The following is a 19,771-nucleotide window of genomic DNA, read 5'->3' as shown; positions in this document are numbered from 1 at the left end:
GAAACTGAACTTTCCACAAGCTGCTCATTCTTAGATACAAAAACATTACAGTAGTAAATTTTCTGGCTGCTGTCACAGAGGTGACATCTATTCAATGCACAGCTCTAAAAAAACACTATAAAACCTGATAATAATCAATCTGCATTAGGGTAAGCTCAAAAAAACCCCAGGCTACTGATGCTCAACACCAAATTCCTCCTCAAAGGGAAGCGAAACTTTCTGTATGAAGTATATACAACATTGAAGAAACTCCTATAATTAAGCTTCTCAACTGTGGAGCTACAATGAAAGGTATGACTAAAGAAAGCATGATGGTACTTACCTCAGAGCTAACTTTCAGTTCTGGGACACTGTGAACCATAGACACAGTTGCTGTGGATAATGGCACATTCTGCTTTCCATTCTTGCTTTGTATCCTAATCACGCAGGTAAAAGATACATGAAAAGAGAGTAATAGTTCAGTGAAAAGTTGAACACACTAAAGTCTGTAGTATCAAACTAGTCACCACCAAAAAACTATGATTAAAGAGAGCTATTTTGACTAACACACTTTCAAATTCTTATTAATGCAAGTTACTGAACAAAGTTGATATAGAGATCAAAGCAGCTCACCACAGAAACCTTGCAGAGAGTCACTATAATTAGTTATGCTTCCATATAATTATTTTATGGAAATAATTTTCACTAAGATGAAATAGACATCTATATATTGATTGGCATTGGAAAACAGTTATAAACCAAGTATAACTACCAAAACATTCAAATTTAAAACTTTTTTCCCCTCAGTCACTCAGGATGCCATTACCTACTTTTCTCCAAGCCAGATTATTAAATAAATTTACGCAAAGGATAGACAAAATTACTCTTTATGCACAGCAGAGTGACTTAATGTGACTGCTGCTTCAAGAAAAGCATCCAAAAAAATCCGCATACATGGCACAAACAGAACAAGGTACTACGTGTGTGTGCCTGTATTTATTTTAATTTATGCGTCTATTATACACACATATAGTCTCACTAGTATAAAAAATATGATATATAAATGTATTGTAATAGAGATAAGTATCAATACATACAGAATACATATAATCCTCATATATATGTATGAGTGTGTGTCTACACACAGGTGTCTGAAATTCCTTGAAAACTGACCAAGTAACTGCACGTACTGTCAGTATCTCTAGCTTCCAGCTTCGGCAGATTAATTTGTGGGGAACTACCATTATATTTCATTTGATCCAAAGTTTACATGTACATTTTAGAATCTTACATCCTTTGCTTCAGAGTTCAGAACGCCTCATATATAACACTGAGCAGTATTTTAAATGAGCCTTTAAAAATGATGAACTGTTTTCAGACCATTTGTTGAATAAGCATAAGAACTGTTTAACAGAAAGGATGCACCACTAACACCCAAAAAGCTGACAGTGCACTCACTTTTCTTCGAGCAAGAAAAGCATTGATGCTTTTGTATTGCCTGCTAACACAGGCTCAGACGACACAACACATTCTTCCAGATGTATAAACCACTTTGTATAAAATGAAGACATTATCTGAATTAGGAGTATTAACTGAAAAAACTAAATTCACTGCATGCCCTGAATTTATCTATTTTTTTTGACATAATAACAGTATCGCCATATTTACATGTGACTCTATTTAAACCTTGAATCAAGTATTCATTCAGAGCAGGCAAAGCTGTATCTGCTATTATCCTAACTTCTTGTTAGGTTTGTTGTTTTGCCAAATAATACTTGTTTACAAAACATTAACAGTCAACCTTTTAATAAAAGTTATATCCAAGCATTAACTGGGCTACATAAAAGATTTTCAATCTTCAGTCCACTTGTGCTGGCTTACCCAATAATGCTCTCAAAATAATTCTTAATAATGAGCATGAATTAAAACAAAACCAAGGTATTTCCTTCCAAATGAAATGAGCATGCAACATTCATTTCTAAAATCCAGGCTACTGTATAGTCCATTTCAAAAAACAGCTGTTGAATTAGTAATTTGCTATGCATAAGAAACATTCTCTTTACCAACTGCATTAGCAATGAGACAGGGCAAAAGAGAAATACAATCATCTTTTGAAATTGCTTTCTTTTTGGCCTAAGGCTTAAATTCCTTTAGTTCCATGGCAGAACATTTCACAAAAAAAACCCCAAACCAAACAAGTTCTGAAGCTTTAAATTGAAAGCACTGGAAACAAGCTAGCTCCCATTCAGACACAGTATAAATGAAGCGAGGTCACATGAATGAGACTGATATTACCTTGCAGGTATTTACACCTGCACAGATAAAACTCTCCAGTTTGTTAAGTCACTGTTGACACACCTTACAACTCCCAGTCTCAGTTACAAGTACATAAAAAGCACAGTAGGATACAGCGTGATGAGAATTTATGTCTGGATGCACGCTCTTTACATTTTCTACCTAAGGTAGTAAGTTACCCTACATTTATCTCCACAAAACCAGAGTGTGTACAGTTATTAAGTCATAAATTTGTAACATGAACTGTAACTCAAGTATCCACATGTCATCTTATTCACCCATATTCCTAGTTATGAATCCTGGTAACAGCTAAAAGGAAATATAGTTCTAAACAATGTATCTGTGACTACCATGACATATAAGAAGAGGGCACATATTTGAAAATCTCAGGGTGACAAAACAACTGCCTTGTGCAAAAGGTAAATTAAGACACTTTGCAACAGCAGCACAGACCTTGCCTATTTACTCTTCACGTGTTGGTTTTCTCCACAAGGAACACCGATTACTGCCTACAAGCAGCAATTTTTCAGTGAAGAAATATACTTTATTAGATGATTACACTATGAATCATGTGATCAATAAATTAGTATATTCAGACCACTCGACTTCAAACAACAATTTCATGAGCGAATCTCAATAGATACATATATTTATTTTTCTTAAAAGCAAATGTGAAAAGTGCTTTATGCTGAAATTTAACTTCTGGAGGAAACTACCTCTCAACTTTCCTTAAAGGACCAGTCTGAGTAGATACACTTATCTTAGGCAGTATGAATTCTGTTCTCCCTCCCTACTAATATCTACAACTTCACAGTTATCTGTATAGGTATGATTCACAACAACTGAGACCCAGAACAGAGAAGCAAAGAAGTAAATGAGAGAAAGAAGAGCGTGGATCCCTAATCACAAGCAAGGAGAAGGAGGAAAAAAAAGCTGAGAATACTTACTGAGTTAAGTCCTGGCCACATTCTGCACACAAGCCTTTCATAACAACAGGATGGCTGCATCCCTCCAGTCTCACCAAGACACCCCTGAAAAAGATGTAGTCATTCCACTTATTGCAGGTTGATTTCAGACACTTAATGACTGCAGAATGAAAGAGTTCACAGAATAATTTCTCGTTATGATTTGAGTGCCAGCCCCCTAAGAAATATGCTTTTGCACCAATATGGAGAAAAGGACACCAAGTATTCAAAATATTCAATTCCACGTCTTTAAAAGTCACAGTTACATACATGTCAGTTTCTAACCTTAGTTTAGCAAATAATTTCAGTGTATTAACAAAACAAGCATTGTGTGTCTAGAAACACTTTTACTCAATTACTTACAACTCCCCATTAATATGCTACTGAGCTACACAGTAATGAAAATTGAATATGGAAACCTGAGAATCACAGAATCATTTAGGTTGGAAAAGACCTTTAAAATCATTGAGCCCAAACACAAACCTAGCACTGCCAAGTCCACCACTAAATCATGTCCCTAAGTGCCACCTCTACAAGACCTCCAGGGATGGTGACTCAACCACTTCCCTGGGCAGCCTGTTTCAGTGCTTGACAACCCATTGATGCCCATGCTGAGGATTTTTTCCTCCGAGAGTGAAAACTAGATTCAGGTTAGGTTTATTTAAAGATAAGTCTTCACAAGGCATCATACTACCAATATTCCCCGTTTACAAAAGGGCAGATCTATTCCCTTCTCACTTGCAGTCATCATCTGCTTGAAAATTACACCTCCTCTTCCTTTGTAAGCAAGCATTTAAGATCTCTTTTTTTAAACATAGTATTTCACAGAAAACAAATAATAAATAGTAGGTCTTGGTTTTTGTACAAGAGCTGTGCAAGAGACAAGCTATTTTTGTGGCACTTCACTACTGGCAATTCATTGTTTGATTATTTAGTTCTCTTCTCATTCCCCTATGTTTCCATTACTTCATTTGATTCTTCTCACCCCTCCCTTTAATGACATGTCCATCTTGCTATTTTTTTACCTTGATTCATCACCAAATTCCTTCATTTTAGGCTGCCAACTCACACTAAGGACTGTGTCAGAATTTCTCATCTTCAGCCTGTTGTCAGTGTAACAACCTGAAATTACACAGACACCTAAAAGGCCAAAAAACCCCATGATGCCAGCTACAGAAATCTGCATAGGAGTTTACAACAGCCGAGTTTTTACACCAATTCAATTGGTTTTCAATAGTTCAGAAAAAAAGTCTTTTGATGCCAGCTTAGAAGCCAAAGTATCTTCAAGCATTCTCTACTTCGTACCCAAGGTAACATCACACTCCAGGAATGTGAAAGGAGGAGCTGATATACTCCTGGGCTGAGGTATGATTCAAATTAGGACATAAGTGTTTCTGTTCATGTATAGGAACACTTCATCCCATCCTTTTGATTTTAACAGAGCAGATATTCTTACAAGAAAATTAAAGTTCTAAACTGTTCACCAATGTTGTTCCTAAACACCACCTTGATACCTTATCACATACCAAATAGCACAGCTAAATATCAGTTCTCCCTCTGCACATCTAAATACAGCCAAAACACCTAATTTGATGATGCTTGCTGGAGATAAAAAGTACATGATACCAAGCCCTTTGTCTTGGCACTCAACTCATTCAACTCAAACAAAGGAAGAACTCAGGAGCACCAGCAAACTTCTGAGCACCATACAATCCAGCTGCTTGAGGTTCAAGTACAGCTGTCAGGACCCTGAGCAGACTTCTCCCAGGGGAAAAACCCAAACAATCCACATACTAGTTTATGCTGCAGAAAGGAGGCCTGAACTCTACTAAGGCTTAAGCATACTTAAATATTTTACTCACTTAAATTTCAGCACATATACTTTAGTTATAAAAATGAATATACTGTGGAAGAACAAGCATGGAACTCAAGTAAAATGACTTTTGTGAATTTCAGAACTGGAAACACTGCTTTTACTGTTGAAGTGAGGGATTTTCAAAACATAGTGGCCAAGATCCAAGACAATTATCAGACAAGAGTGACCTGAATCCAAGTGTGCAGGTCTATTTTTAAAAGGCTGCATATACCAAATAGAGATTCAGGTTTCTGCTTGTTCTCGTCTCTGGGTCATGAGTGAAAACCACTTAAACACAGTCACTCCCTGCTCCATTTCCAGAGAGAAGAAACAGATCTCACCCCAAATCTGAAGAATTCCAAAACATTCTACTGCTGGCAGCATTAATAGCATCTTCCTCTTTCTCCCAAAAGTTCTCCAGGACCCACTTGGTGAAAAGCAGAGCTACTTCAACAACAACATTCCTAGGAAAACTGCCACAAAATATGCAAAATCTTTTTCCAGTTTTTACAAACTGTTACAACTGCACAAATGAGCCAGGCACTAGGGAACAGCCACTAGGCGGTGAAAGGCACACTTTTTTTTTAGGTGGTGGCTGTGGAGGGGGTAGATCATTCCAATACCCACTCTGATAGCCCAAGGACTGCAACAGGACAGCAAACTGCCCACAGGGGTTTTTTTAAGTAACAAAACTCAATAGGATTTAAGTGAAACTTAAACAAGTAAATAAAGAAACCTACTCTAGGATCTTATTCACATTCTTTCCAGATGTGCTTGTAAATAAGAAACAGATACACTAGGTGTGCCATTATAGCAAAATTTTATTTTTGTTGCAACAATCATGGATAGGGACAGACATTCACCAATGGCCTCAGGATGCAGATGACCATAAGCCCACTACTGTTCTCCAGGCAATTACAGACTTAACACATTTTGACTGTTTCTAAAACAAGCCTTTTAACCATATCTGCTTTCAATCAGCAGCATGGGAAAGGAAAAAAAAATAGGAAAACTATCATGAAATCCAGTATGAGCATTTTGCTTTTATTAACAGAGGCAGTCAATGCCTTTGCTGCCTTTTTTTTCCTTTTTTGCCTGTTCACTAGTGCAGACTCCAAATCTAAGAAGTTCATATCAAGCACAATCTGGCTATGGTCCCCAGCAGGTTAATTACAATGGGAAAGCCACCACAAAGTTCTCACAGCTATGCTACAATTTGCTACTCCTCAGTTGTAACAACCAGTTAACTGGATCACCCACTACAAAAAACACCAAGCAATTCCATAAAAGTTTGGGTTTGCTTTTTTTTTTCCCCCATCATGTTTCAACACTTTCACCAGCAAAGAATGATGGCAGCAAGTGCAGGAGTTACAGGAGGACAGGAGCAAGAACTTCTTAAGCTAGTTTACCATGGAGGAGAACACCTACCTGCAGCTGGGGAGACAGGCCAGCTAGAGCACATGCGCACGATGGCCATGAGACAGCTTTCCCAAAGAAAACTACAAAGAGTTGTACCTTAAGGGCACCCAGCATAACATAGTAACAGACGGGTTATCTCAGTTATTCAGATCTGGTCTAACTTGAGTGCACATTAGCCATGGCCGCCTTTACAACTGGGCTCCACTTCCAGAGGCACCTGCTCCAAAAGCTTACTGCTAAAGAAAGGCAACAGCTTACTTTTTTCCCCCACTCATGTTTCTCCTGAAATCCCAGCCCGTCCTTTTGCACTTCCAGAAAGGACTATTTCAGTACCTCATGAGGTAGAAGAACTGACCAGCCCCATCCACGTTTGCTACTGGGTTTAGAAAGCCAAGGCAGCTGACAGAGGAGGTCAGCAAGGGTGACTGATGGGAAAAGATCAATTATACCAATGTTTTTACAAAGAGGGCTAAAAATGGGGGGAAGACAGAACCAGTTTCAAGAACTCATATTTTCTCCCCACAGTAACCAGGCCACTTCATTAGCATTTATCTTACCTATCTGATCAAGACTAGCTTGAACATATCCATGCCATGGAGATACAAGTTTTATTTATTACCTTATTATTACCTTATTATTACCTTATTATTATTATTATTATTTATTACCTTTTATTTATTACCTGTCTGTTGCAAAGAACCATGCACTGGCATAGAAATACAGTGCAATTTTCAAATTTGTGAATGGGAAAATAGATAAAAGTTACAAGACAAAGCTACTGCCTTGCACAGACTTGTATCTCACAGTGATCTGTCAAAAGCCAAGAGGTTTCCAGTTTTCCTCAGATCAGTTTGGGATAAAGAATATCACAAGACTCATATCCCAAGTTGTCACTGGGATCACTTAAATCCACTGTCCTCAATCTGGTGGCATATGCTCTTGCAATTAGCATTAGAAGATGTAAAACCATTCTAATGCAGCAAAATGAGATCCTGGTGTACAGGTGAACAAAAGCGCCCCCCTCAGGTTCCACAGCATGCTTACTGGGGTGTTAGAGGCAAGTTATCAAGGAGTAAAAATACCAAATGAACACATCTCAGATCAGTGATTGTTAATACCAATTATTATTGAACCAACCGACTATTCTAGAACAAATATGACTATGCAATCTTTTAGCTGTTTTGAGACCAGAATGGCAGACAGATGAAGTCTGATTCAACTTAAAGCCTGCTTCTACAGTTTAATTTACTCAAATTTGTGAAACACTATTTTTCTTAGCTTACATCAGAACAAGATCTTGTGGTACATGGCTGCAGTATTTAGAACCACTACAAAGAGGCTTCAAACCAAATTTACATCAAACCACAGCCTCTGTTACAAGGATTCCAGTTTCATAGCAAAGATTTTTCAAAGCCTTAATCACCTTGAAATCACCATGTAAGAGTAAGTAATTCCTCAGATATTTAACCACCAGTTTTATTTATTTAGTCCTTAACAATATCTGTGAAGAAGCAAAGAGAGTCCTTGAATAACTGACTAAAAATACCAAGGATGACAAGTACACATGGCCCTTGCTGCTACAGGCAACCCATTGCCTACAGCCTCTTCTAGATCTTACAAAAAACTTCTCACCAGTTTTCTACAGAAGCCACTTGACTTACACTCAAGGACAAGCAAGCAGAGAAGGCTGTATTTCAAATATGTGTGAGCCCCAAAGGCCTCACCTAACCACGTCAGCCATTTCAATAAAACTCCCCAAAAAACAAACACAAAACCCCAAATAACCACATCCTATCCTAGTGTGATGCAGACATCAGGGCAAATACACATTTGTAATTAAAACAACTATATAATAACAACTGCTGTGAGCAGTAGCTCATAGAAAGCATAGTTCACACTTCAAGGCATCATCTCAACTCTCCAAAGCTAATGGGGAAATCATGGGCCTTGAGATGTGTGGGTTTTTTCCTTCCTGTTAAGCACAAACTATTCATAATTTTGAGCTAAACTGTGTGTGAACTTCAAAACATTTTAGAACAGAAAAGCTGAAGAGTAATTTTTCTTCTACTTTTCAGGCAAGATATCTATTTTGGATTAGACATAGGTCATGAACGCCAAGAGAAACTTAGGCCCAGAGTTTCTGGATTTTATTTCTAATCCAAAAGACATCTTAAGCATGAAATAAGTCTCTTTCCAGGATTTGCAAGCCCTTAAGAAGCATATCCATTTATTTCTGGAGAAGAGTTTGGCATTATAAAGGAGGAGCTAATCCTCTCCCACCTCCCATGCACACATCTATGGGCAGGTTCTTACATGGTTCAAAAAGGCACTGTTAACAATGTACAATAAAAAGGTACAAAACCAGCAAAACAGTTTGCAGTGCACTTTACATAAAATCTAGTAAATCTTTCAAGGATGATTTAGAATAGTTTTTAATTTTATTTAGAACATTTTAAACTAAAAATCTTATTAGTTGGGGAATTCAAAACTACCTTTTTTTAAAAAAAATGGTAAGAATATAGTTCTCCATACTTGTACATAAAACTCCTTCAAAACAATGAAGTCAATAGAGAAAGAATTCAAAAGTACAGTATTGAGAGCTCACATCTTTCTAACTTCTGTCTTTAGAATTAAGTGGTACTTTTAACAGAAAAAAAGAAAATAGGCTGTCACATCTCAGTAATTCAGTGAAGCAGCAAACGGTTCTGCAGTTCAGTCCCCTCATCAGTACTGTTAACTAATGACATTACTGTTTTATGCATTTGTGTTTCTATTGCCACCTCTCTCTGATTGCAGTGTTAGCGGTCACACAGTGCTTCCCAAAAACTAATACTTGCAGCACAACTCTGGTTGAGAGTTAAGGAACTGCATCTAACAGCACTGGGCCAGAAGGACTGGAAAATTACTTTAGTGTTCATATACAGGTTATGTTTTCTTCACTGAAGATATGACTATCACTTTGAGCAGTAACAGTAAAATCAAAGCAAATACATGTCCTTTGACTCCTTGACTACACTTAACATCAGAACTTTACACCAACTACAGAAATATTATTGGAAAAGGCCCATCCGGCTCCAAACTGCTGACAGCATCTCTAATTGGTATTTGCAAATTCTACACGCAAACATCATGGCAATAGTCTAATTAATGCCAGTTACAGCTGGAAACATAATGCATACCACAGCCAGCTTCCTTCTACCACATAATACATCTTAGAAAAGTAAGAATTATGCAGGGTATAAATGATGTTCTGAAATAGTTAAAATATAGTAGCTTTAAGAACATGTCCAAATTTAAAAACAGTGAACCAAACCTCCGGTTTTAATATGAATATCCAGGATTTTCACTGCTACACTAAAGAAGGTATTTCACTTTTTATGATTTCCCCTCTCTTAGCATGTCATGAATCCACTGCTATCAGCACATGCTTGTATAAAAGTCACAGGGCAAAAGCAAAATGTGATATGGGTTTAAAAAAACAGGAAACTACTACACTCACAAAAACAGCTGGCAAGGGAAGAAAGGAGTACAGTAGAGCTCCCAAGAAAATCTACTCACTGCTTTCAAATAAAACATTTTTACAAAACTTACATTATCTCAGGATCCATTTTCTAAACCACTAAGTGTAGCTTTTTAGCACACGGACATTAAGACAAGTTCATTTTTTCAGGAACATCCATCTGACAGCAGGATTAGAAAATCTAAGTCATTCAAATCTATACATGGCATATACATATATATAATGAACACTACCAACATAAATGGCATTTATCCAAAAAGTCGAAGTGGCAGAGTGATGCCTGTATATCCTAATTGACAGAATAATAATTAACCTAAAACTGCAGCTTTCTCAAATCACACTTCAACTTTCACATCAGTTACTAAAGAACGATAGTCACAGCTGAACTGCTGCAAAGCCAGGTGCCAATAGTCTTGGACCAATCCCATCTCCAATTCCTTTTTATTTTCAGGTGTATACCTTTTCAAATCCCCCATCTCTCCTTCAGGCAAAGGCACATAATTTCCCCTTATCTCAGACCAATTTACCACTGCATTCCTCCTATCCCCAGCCAAGATCACATGTGATTACCTGAACAGATTCGGTTTGCATTCTGCACCTACATGCCCACATCTAAAGAAGCAGCTGCAGATGAACACCAAAACAGCCTGGATGCTAAAGCAGAGAAAGATAACTGAGGAAAACAGTTTGACACACACAGCTGGCAGCAAAGCTATACACATGCTTTTTGTTTCTTCCTGTATATAAGAAATCTGGGAGGATCCTGTGATGTCTCACCTGCTGCCTCAGAAAGCTATTAACAGAGAACATTATACCTTCTATGAACATTTCATGACCTTCTCCATTAGAACAAAACACTTAAGCAACCATGGTCATTTTTCTGTTACTTCCACACAATGAATAAAATGGGATGAGGCTTACTGCAGGATACAGAATCCTCTAGCCTAACAGCTTCCTCTCCTCCTTTCCCTTTTTGGATACTGTGGCAAACTTATCTTGACACTACCTTCAGCGTGTTTCCCCCTGGGACTTGCTGTTAAGTCAAATGAACACACTGCTATAAGAAAATTTAATAACTCTTAACACCCTTAAAAGCAATTATGAACAAGCCTGTCATAAGTTATGCAGCAGTGTGCAAACCAAAGAGCAGCAGGCTCCACATTTGGCAATGGCCATGTGACATTGCCAGGGATGTCAAACTCATTTTCACTGGGGGCCACAGCAGCCCTGCGGTTGCCTTCAAAGGGCCAAATGTAATTTTAGGACTGTATAAATTTAACTACTCCCCCGGTGAAAATGAGTTTGACACCCCAATGTATACTGTCAGGACACCAAACAGCATCACCTGAACCCAGAATCCCAACACACACTCCAGAAGCAGAGCACAACAGTTCAGAAGGCTGCTCAGCATATAAAGGGGAAGTACTACAAAGAGCTGTAAAGTTACCTGGAAAGTTAATTAAATTGGCTTCTTGTTTACCCATGCCTTGCTTGGCTAGAACTGCTCACCCATTCTCTCCCCTGTGCATGGGGATTCACATAGTCCACTCCATTAAGCTTGCACTGAGACCTTTTGTGTTATGCGCCAGCTGAATGCTACAATTTTTTTTTGATGTAATTTTTAAACTACAAAGTACTACAATGTAAACAAGTGGGCATTAGTCAATTCTACTCTAAATGCCTACATCACTGCCATATTCTACAGTTTTTTCTCAAAACATCTGTAGAAAGGCAAAAAGAGAATATATAGAGATATTACAATTATTAGTGAAACAACAACCTGGAAATACCCCACCCTTTCCTTAATCCTGATGGGATAGACAACTGGAAGTCTATTGTTTGGTTCATATTAGTAGAGTCTTCAGAAATATTTACTACCTGTACATTTAAACGGGGTATCTTTTGTCTTTCTACATAGCTTTAATAGCTAAAACTTATTTTATGTTCTGTAGAAGAATGCATGTCAGTGTTGTAATAAATTTTTTTTTTTTGAACCTGTCTGGATTCTAGTGAAGCAAAACTTTTCTCATTTTGGAGAAGATGGGAAAGAGGTGGGATTTTATTCTCTAATACTGTAGATTTTTAGCATTTTTTTTGTATCAAAAACTTGATTATATATTCTAAAAATGTATCTTCCTTTGGTTACCTAATGTCACAAAGCCTCAGGGCTTAGTTTACTACCCAGATGAAAGACACTTAACTCTGGAGCCCAATAACTTCTGTCTTATGGTCTTCAAGGCAAATAAAATTCTGATGAATTACATTTTATTTTGAAGCGATGGCACCTGTAATAAACTACAGGAAAAACAATTTGCTGTTTCAGTTAGACACAAGTGTTTCCATAATAGCCTGTCAAATATTTAATGAGCTCATTGGAGTCTACAGAAAAACCTAATTGCCAAACACTAAGAATTGTTAAATAACACTTAAAAATCCTAGTGGACTACATCTCTCACCTACTTCCTTTTAACCCTTGGATTCATTCTGTTATTTTTTTTTAATAGCAAGTATAAAGTCTCTCTTCTTTACATAAGCATCTGTTTTCACTAAACTTGTAGGAACTTCCTTATTTAAGAGAATCAAGCTGCTCAGTCAGGTTAGGTTGGAAATGGGCATCAGGCTCAGAAGTTACCAGTAATGTGGTGGTACCAGCATTCTGTCCGCAGCTTTTCATGGTGTGGCTTTCTTAGGCTGTGATCTGTGGTTTCGTGGTTGCTTCAGGCTGATACAAGATTTGGCTGGAAAGAGTGCTCATACTTCTGTGTGCCTCCAGCTCATATTGAGGTGGGTGTTGGAAATCATGTAGCTAAAGATGGCTTGGTCTCTCTTTTTGTTTTCCATCCTTGCCACCTGACCTCCTCCAAAATGGTCTATACTGATTAACTCTCTTGTTTTGCACAATTGCTGCAACAAGAGTGCAGTGTAGGGGGAAAGGGAGGCTGATTTATCTTTTCAGCAGTAGCCTGTATTTAGATCAAATGGTTGTGTAAATGCCAGTGGTGTCATTAGGGGGATAAAAATGAAATGTTGACACCAGGAAATAACATTATTTGGGCTGCGTATGTCCCATATGGCATTTTGTATAATAGTCTTTAGTAACACATTACTTTTATCCTTACAAGGTTTCTCCCAAACCATGGGAATGTCTACTCTCGGAGTTCTTACTACAAGTTGCTTGTCATACTGGGGCTCAAAGACTTTGCCACTGTGTGAGTGGATGCAAAATCCCATGGGCCAGCAGACAGTGAGATAGCTCATGGGACTATTTTATGCATCATGTTGTAGAACTGCAAGGTGGTTATAGCTCTCTTTAAAAAGTGTGGGTAGATGTGTGTGCTGTAAACTGATTTAACTTTCACCAGAATTGTAGTGGATTTTATTTCTTGTCTAGTTTCTTTACTGTGTTTTTGAGCTTTACTTAAATACTAGAGTTGTTTAGAAAACCACAGTCTCTTGCAAAGGCAAATGTGCATGTTATTTCTTTTCTGATACAGTCTCATGGTTTTCCTTAATTGTAAAACAAATAGTCTTCTGAAGAGAAAAATGTATGGACAAAAATTCTGACTGGAGGAGTAGAATGAGTGACTTCTTGTGCCGTGCAATATGTAGCCCTTTGAACTGAAAGGGATTGGAAAAGTTTGAGTATGGAAGAAAGAAGACTTTTGCTTTGAATTGTCTTAAAAGTTTGTCTTAACCCAAGAGGTTTTTTGCTTTGAGAAACCTTAGTGGTACAATTTGCACGCCTGCCTGGATCTTTCTGATTTGATGACTGCATGTTTGGTGTTAAGGGCTGACCCTAGCAGGGATCCCAGCTGTTTGGATTTTCAAGGACAGTATTACTTAGTGGAAGACTCCTCTTAGGTGACTTGATAACCCAACATTTGAACTCACTAAATAAAAATTTTTATGAGGTGATGGTATTGTGAATTCTTAAACGTTAACAAAAGGATGTAAAAATATTTCCGCTTGGGACTTTCTAGCCTGAAGGTTCAGTAAGGAGCCTCCAGCCTTTCATTTTGAGATGTCTTCTTGAGACCGATAATAGAGAATTCATTGCAAGTTGTCTCTTACGAAATAGTCTTATGAACATCTGGGGTTTGTAGTTAAAAATGTTGAAGGCTCATCTAAGGTCTTCTAGCACATGTGGATAGTTGAATTTGTACCAGTTGCCTTTTAGAGTACATAGGGGAGCATAAAATTACTCCTGTAAAGCAAGTAGTATTGCATTACAGGTTACAGTTCAAGGAACTCGACTATACCTTGTGTCTAGATTTTGTTTTGCTGAACCTAGACCTACAGAATTGGGGATCTCACCCTTGGCCTATGGAGGAAGGATAGATACCATCACCAACAGGAGAGACTTATTAGTTGTCAAAAGGCTTTGGAAGATGAAAAGGTTCCCCCTTTTTTATGTGGACAAGAAAGTGCTGCCATACGTAATGTGTATTATGAAACGTGGGTGAGAATTTCTCACCGTATTTTGTAGGATGTTACAACAGTGCTCAACAACTGTATGTTTTCCTTCAGAATCTGTATCCCTACTTCTAATGAAGTGCTGCTTGTCTGAATGAATGAAACATTTCCAGTCAGCAGAAGCTAATTCTGTTTGTCTCAGACTAGCCTGCTGATGGAAGTTAATTAGCCAGAGTGAAAGATGTATGCCATTTTTGAGAGTATCAAAACCCCTACATCAGTAGGGTCTGAAAGGGGATAGTCATTTCATGTTAGAAACTCTTATGTAAATAGTCACATAAAACAAAATACGGACCCAACCCAGAATCCTGACATACCTGTATCAGTTTCAGAACTATTAACCTTGATGGGTAACTAGCATTAATATTACACAGAGTAGTGCAGAAGTTTTCACATTTGTTGTTCCTGCCACCCATAGAAATTATGCTTCATTAACATCAAAGATATTTCGTTAACTGCTTGCTGTCATCTCTGCTATTTACAGTCCTAACAGGTCAAACACCTTCCTTTCTCAAGTCATAGTTTGACATTTGGTGCAAGCCTACCTCTGCTACTATAAGCAAAATCTACTACCTGCCTGCTGTGGGCTGTCATGTCCCCATACCATCCTCTTCCCTGCAGAAAGCTTCCACCACTGTCAACGCCAAAAAAGTAGGTAATTAAACAGCAAGAAAATGAAGTTGCTACATATGTGGAAAATTACTTTCATATACCAAAAGATTTCATCTCATGCCAAAGGTTAGAACTGTATCTTCTTAAGGAGATACTTGTGCTAAAAGATGTCATTATTTTCAGAAATAGTGATGACCAAATTGACATTGAAAAAACTTAGACAGTTACATTATTTATCCTCAAATAAAAGGGATAATTCGACTCAGGTTCTTCATGTTCCAATGAAAGGAAAAAATATTTGGAATAGAAATGGTATTTCTACAGCATTTAAGCACCTGACATTTATTTGCACACATCTTTGGATAACAGATAATTAAGGGCTGAACTGATTAAATCCACTTTTTTGAAGGCAGCAAATGGCACCTACCACCCTGGATAGTTTGGATTTTTAAAAAGTGTATCTTCTGGAGATGCTGAATAAATTTCAACTATGTTGCCTACCCTAATCACACCTGTATTTTAATAGTGCACAACCTTAACATATATTGAAGGTAGGTAGTGCAATGTTATTATTACCATTACCACAGAATAGGAAGACACCGACAGGAGATTAAACGCTCACCAAAAAAACTGCATTTCTTTAGTCACTTAAAAGTTATGTCTCCAACTCCTGACCAGCTCTGCTACGCTTAGTTCATGCTTCTTCTACCTCTTCTCTTTCACATTCACCTAGTAAATATCATTATAGCATACAACAGAGAACGCACACTGAAAAGTCAGAATTCCAGAAGTATAATGTCTAGCAATGGTCATTAAGAACTTTTAGAGGTACAAGATACAAGTGTTTTAGAAGCCAAGAACAACAGTAATAAAGAACACCACTTATCTTCTAATTGTCTCAAAGCAAAGACTTGCTAATTGTAATCAAGTGAATCAAGACTAAACAACTCCAATAAAAGCCCTGTATAAGAATTAGTGCATTCAAGTTCTAAAGTTTACATTGAGAAAAGCTAAACCTAAAATGCTGCTACATCAGATCCAGCGTATTTTAAATTGTTTACATTTACCATCTAAAACCTTTTTTGTTTTGTTTTCCTCTCAAATGCTTTGCTAACATAATGAAAAAATAAGAAGATAGTTATCGCCCCTTCCACTCAGCACTACCAAGATGAATTTCATCATGCATATGGTGTTTTAAAATTTTAGTCTGTATTTTTAAGATGTTTTTAGTCTGATCTAGCATTTATGGTATCTTCATTCTAAATCAGGTATTAAGATTGTCCATGTTGCATCAGATGCACTAGCAGAGAGCTGATGTGGCACAAAAGGAAACCCACTGTCTTATCTCAGAAAGAATAATACTCTCTGTACCAAGAAAAACACAACTTTATCTCTTCTGTAGTATTTTACATTATCAACTGATAAAAAGAGAACCAGATTTTTTTTCCTGAACCATTGAGAAGATCCTCACACACAGATGTTTTGCATATACTAGTGATTTTCAGTCAAGAAAGTTTAGGCCTGGCTGCACCCACCCAAATCAAGATAACTGCAATAAAAGAAAATAACTTGCTTTCATAAAACAGAGGAAGTTGTGTTTCAATGGTTTCCTGTTAAGAAAAAAAACTGCTTGAAATACAGGGTAGCAAGCTATTAGCCCAATTTAACCTAGAAATATGAGACGCCCTATCTATTTAAGAATTTGAAAGTAACCAACATTCAGTCTTTTCAAGGCAAAGCCATTGTTAAACTAGAGAAAAATATTCTTATTTAATCCCTTGCTGTTCTGAAAGTTTTGGTTACACCATCTCATTCATATTTGTGAAGCCTTATACATTAACAAATCTGCATTATTAAAAGCATTTAGGCTGCCAATATTACATGCTTAGTACCTAGTAATTTAAAAATGTCTTGCCACAGTGCTGCTTCCCATTAAAATTCCTCCTATCAAGCAGGAAGTTATACCCTCTCTATCAGAGTTTTGCACTAAGCCAACAGCGAGCTGCCAAAACAAAACAAAAAAAAGGTATTTCCAAGTAGTTTTGCCAGTAAGAGCCATTTCAGAGGACCCTACAACACGTGGAGGGATGCTCAGCTCACAGGCTTCGCGATCCATACCAAACGCCGTAGAGGGGGAGCTAAGGAGGGGACGGGGCTCCCAGCCTCGGACACCGCCCCGCCAGCGCCTGCAGCCGCTGGGAGCTGCAGAGACAGCAGCGCCGCCTTCCCGCCCCCCGCGCCGGCAGGGAGAGGACGGGGAGCGCCGGTGGCGCAGGCGACACAGCTCCGGCGGGGACCCGCTCCCCGCCGCGCCGTGGGGCCGGGCCAGCCGCCCCGCAGGACAGGCAGCGGAGCAAGGCCCGGCCCAGCCCCCTCAGAAGCAGCGCGAAACCCTCGTCCCGGGGCAGGCTCCCCGGGCTGCTCGCCCGCCGCCGCCGTGCGTCCCCGCCAGCCCCCGCCGCCGTCCCCGCACTCACCCGGGCGCGATGACCTGTCCGGGCCGCGCACACAGCTCCCGCACCACGCCGGGCCGCTCCGCTTTCAGCTTGCGCTCCGGGCCGGCCCGCTGCGGCCGGGTGCTGGCGCCGCTGGCGGCGGGCGGCGGGGTGGTGGGGCCGGCGGCCGGGCGCGGGGCGGGCGGCACCGGGGCGCACAGCGCCAGCACCGACCCGATCTGCACCGCCGCCCCCACCGACACCTTCCACTCCAGCAGCCGCAGCGGGCGCGGGCCCGGCGCCCGAATCTCCGTGATCGTCCCCGCCGGGCCTTCCCCGCCGGGCCCGCCACCCCTCTCTGCCGGCCCCTCCATCGTCCCGGCCGGGGGCAATGTCGCTATGGCAACGCCCGCGCCGCCGCCGCTGGTCCGGCAGCGGGCCGGAGCCTGGCGCTGCCGTTGGGGCGGGAGGCGGGAGTGCGGGAGCCCCAATAGTCACCGGCGGCGCGAACAGGCAGCGAGGTCACGACCCCTCTGCGCAGGCGCCGGGCACCGCGCGTCCGGCCGGGCTTAAAGACACAGGCGCACCCAGCGCGCCCCTGAGGGGAGGGGGCGGTGACGGTGACGAGAGGGGGAGGCGGCGGCTGCCGCTCGCGCCGTCCGGCTCCGGCCCCGGGAAAGCGGCGCGCCCCTCCCCCACTCTAAGCACGTTTCCGGCTCCGCGCGCACCCTCAGCTGCCCCAGCGCGCGGGGCCAGCTGCAGGGTCGCGCGACGGAGAACTACTGCTCCCTGCAGGCGGCGCGCGGGTCGGCCTGCCAGCCCCGGCGTGCCCCGGGGCGGGGCGCGGGGCACGCTGGGAGCTGTAGTTCTCTCCCTCGGGCCGAGGAGCGGGAAACGTGGCGGCGCGGGTGGTGGCGGTGCCGGCCGCCGAGCTGCTCCTTGAAGCCCGGCCGCCGCGGAGCCCGCGGCAGTTTCGTGATGCCCTCCGCTCTCTCCCCGGGTCGCAGGAGGAGGAGGCCGGGAGGGAGCGAGTCGCCGCCTGGCGGAGCCTTCGCCGCGCGGGGGCCGCAGCCTCTGGGCCCGTTGCCCGGTGCGTTGGGCGGGCAGGGCGGGGGCGCGGCCCTGGGCTCAGGGGCACGCGAGTGGGAGCACGTGCTGCCTGTCCCCGCGCAGGCAAACCCCGGCACGGGGACGGGAGCCGAGGCCTGAGGTGCCGGTGGGGGCGTGCGCGGCGCCCCCCGCCGCAGCCACCGCACCGAGTGCAGCTGTCACCTCAGCCGCATGGCGGGGAGGGAGCCCTCACGCCAGGTGCCCGGCGTCCTGCGGCGTGCCGAGGAGGGTCGGGATGCTCTAAGCGTCCCTGGTGGTGTCCCAAAACCAGGGTTCCTTACCCGGCGTGCATTCAAATGAGTCAAATTTAACACACAGGGACGAGATATGTATTTACAGAGTTGTGCAAGTCTGGGTGCTGGTATAAAGCCAGCATGCCAGCAAGAAAAGCAAAAGGCATTATATACAAAATCTTATCACTACATTCACACCCTAAAGAGCCAATTGGTTACACATTTGCATATTGCATTACATAATCCTTCTAGCATATAATGAGCTATGTTCAGCTGAAGGACACTTTATCTAACAGTCTTGAGATATGTGTTAAAGACTCAACTAATAGTGCAGGCTTCAAAATGTCCAAAGCTGCAAGGTCAGTAGCGTCTGTAGTTCGCGATTAGATGTTTTGCAAGTCACTCTTTGTTATATGAGCAGACGGACCTAAAATTGAAAGGATTTACATATCTTTAGGTTAGCAATTGCAGACAGGATTAATTTTTTTAAGTGATGACAACACTGGGAATGCACAACTACCCCAACATCTCTACCACTTGCGTAGCAAGTACACAAAATTTTTGTTCATCGTGGGCACTCCCAGAATTAATGTGTCTGGACATAGGAACTCATAGCAGGAGGCACGAGGGGCTTCACAACAGGTGCTTTCCAGAGGATGTTTGACTGACTTGCTAGCAGCCAGGATTTTGGCAGGGAGAAGCCTGACAGCACACAGACTACAGGCAGTCTCTAAACAGCATGTTCTGAGGTTTTTCCTCCTAACCTGTCAGTAGAGATACCATAAAACAAAAACAGTGTGGACTGGTTGGGAATTTGGCCTGCAAGACGTTGCTGTGAACTTCATTGCAAGATTGGGTTGTGAGGCAGCCACCAT

General features: G+C 41.2%; 1 protein-coding gene across 2 annotated transcripts in view; it reads right to left on the bottom strand.

Annotated features, from left to right (window-relative positions):
• Positions 1–18,068, bottom strand: part of CTDP1 (CTD phosphatase subunit 1) — a 109,798-nt gene extending 91,730 nt beyond the window's left edge. For both annotated transcript variants that reach the window (XM_065628069.1, XM_065628070.1), the window contains exons 1-3: positions 17,596–18,068; positions 3,222–3,305; positions 323–416 (exon numbers count right to left, since the gene is read on the bottom strand). In XM_065628069.1, the coding sequence (XP_065484141.1) occupies positions 323–416; positions 3,222–3,305; positions 17,596–17,927 (510 nt within the window). In that variant the 5' untranslated portion in view covers positions 17,928–18,068. The remainder of the gene's footprint in view (positions 1–322; positions 417–3,221; positions 3,306–17,595) is intronic.
• Between the last annotated feature and the right edge of the window lie 1,703 nt (positions 18,069–19,771).

Source organism: Caloenas nicobarica, chromosome 2, assembly GCF_036013445.1.
Source record: "Caloenas nicobarica isolate bCalNic1 chromosome 2, bCalNic1.hap1, whole genome shotgun sequence".
NCBI classification, from domain to species: Eukaryota; Metazoa; Chordata; class Aves; order Columbiformes; family Columbidae; genus Caloenas; species Caloenas nicobarica.
Note: the sequence above shows the minus strand (reverse complement) of the source record. Positions and strands in the feature narration are given on the sequence as shown.